This window comes from Ammodytes marinus (assembly GCF_949987685.1).
Source record: "Ammodytes marinus genome assembly, chromosome: 23".
Taxonomy (NCBI): domain Eukaryota; kingdom Metazoa; phylum Chordata; class Actinopteri; order Uranoscopiformes; family Ammodytidae; genus Ammodytes; species Ammodytes marinus.
Genome location: NC_137227.1, coordinates 16,614,479 through 16,615,758, shown reverse-complemented (window position 1 = coordinate 16,615,758; position 1,280 = coordinate 16,614,479). Strand labels below are relative to the sequence as shown.

Below are 1,280 nucleotides of genomic sequence, written 5' to 3'. Positions count from 1 at the left end.
TTGTTTGCAAGCTATACATTTTACATTTTTTTGTACACTTAGTTTTTATTGCTCTTGTTGCAAAGTTTAATTTAATACTTTAAGTTTTGGTACAGTTTAACAACAGGGGTAGGGTGTGTGTGTGTGTGTGTGTGTGTGTCTGTGTGCGTGTGTGTGGGGTCTAGGGGGGGTTTATTTTGTTATTACGTATATTTTCTACTGGTTGTCTGAATTTTCTTTGGGATCAATAAAGTATCTATCTATCTTAACCTACTGAGCACATCTACACTCTGACCCTCTGCGTGTCCACCATCTTGCCCAAAGCCTTGCTCTGCTGCAGAGGCCTTTTATTTTTAGCAGGAGTCCGACTTCTCTGCAAAACTTAATATGGGAATGGCATCTTTGGAGCTCCTCTTTCCTTCACTCGAGCTCTCAAGCTCTCACCCTACATCTATCCATGCCTTCCTCCAGTCCTTCAAGACACTGGTATCTCTATATATCTCCAGCTTACAGTCCAAACACACCAACACAACCGCGGTCCTTTTCATAGCCTGTGACTGCCGCTTCAAACAGGTGGCCAGCCCGTATGCATATGACCTCAGCAGGGCCACTCCCATGTTCACACCATTTGCTATTTTTCCTGACCACTGCCTAGGGGGTCAGGTCCGCCTTCCAAATCCCAACTCCCAACCCCTCTCACTGTATGTCCTTCTTTTTTGGCAAGCAGCCCCCCCCTTCTAGCTTGTGCACACCCCATTGAATAGGTGGGGTACACTCGCATACACACATACCGATTTGCGTACCCCCACCCCAAAATAAAATAAACCCCTCCCCCTTTTTTAGCGTCAGAGAAACCACATGTGTCTCTATTTTAAAGGGAGGGCGTGACTGTCAGACCTGCTCTTCTCTCGCCCGTGGGTCGAAGGCAGCAGACTTAGTTCCTAACTCTCCCATTCGAACCAACTTTTTTACGTTAGGGACAACGTCAAAAAAATCCCCCAAATTTTTTCACCCCCCCTCCCCACTTCAACAACAGTTTAAGAAGGCTAACAAGAGACACAGAGAGGACGACCCAACGATAGAGCCATGAAGTGGGGCTGGGTGTTTTTGGGGGTCTTCTGCCTCTCTCTGGGTACCTTGTCCTGGGGGGAGACGGGCTTGGAGATCCCAGAGTATGACGGCAAAGACAGAGTGCACGACCTGAGCGCCAAGAACTTCAAGAACGTCATGAAGAAGTACGACGTCATGGTGATCTACTACCACAAAAACGTGGACGGGAACAAAAGCGAGATGAAGCAGTT

At 47.4% G+C, this 1,280-nt stretch overlaps 1 protein-coding gene across 2 annotated transcripts in view; it reads left to right on the top strand.

Moving 5' to 3' along the window:
- The first annotated feature begins 908 nt into the window (after positions 1–908).
- casq1b (calsequestrin 1b) overlaps positions 909–1,280 on the top strand; it is a 22,558-nt gene continuing 22,186 nt past the window's right edge. For both annotated transcript variants that reach the window (XM_080051901.1, XM_080051900.1), the window contains exon 1: positions 909–1,280. This exon is cut by the window's right edge and continues 25 nt beyond it. In XM_080051901.1, coding sequence (XP_079908027.1) covers positions 1,066–1,280 — 215 coding nt within the window. In that variant the 5' untranslated portion in view covers positions 909–1,065.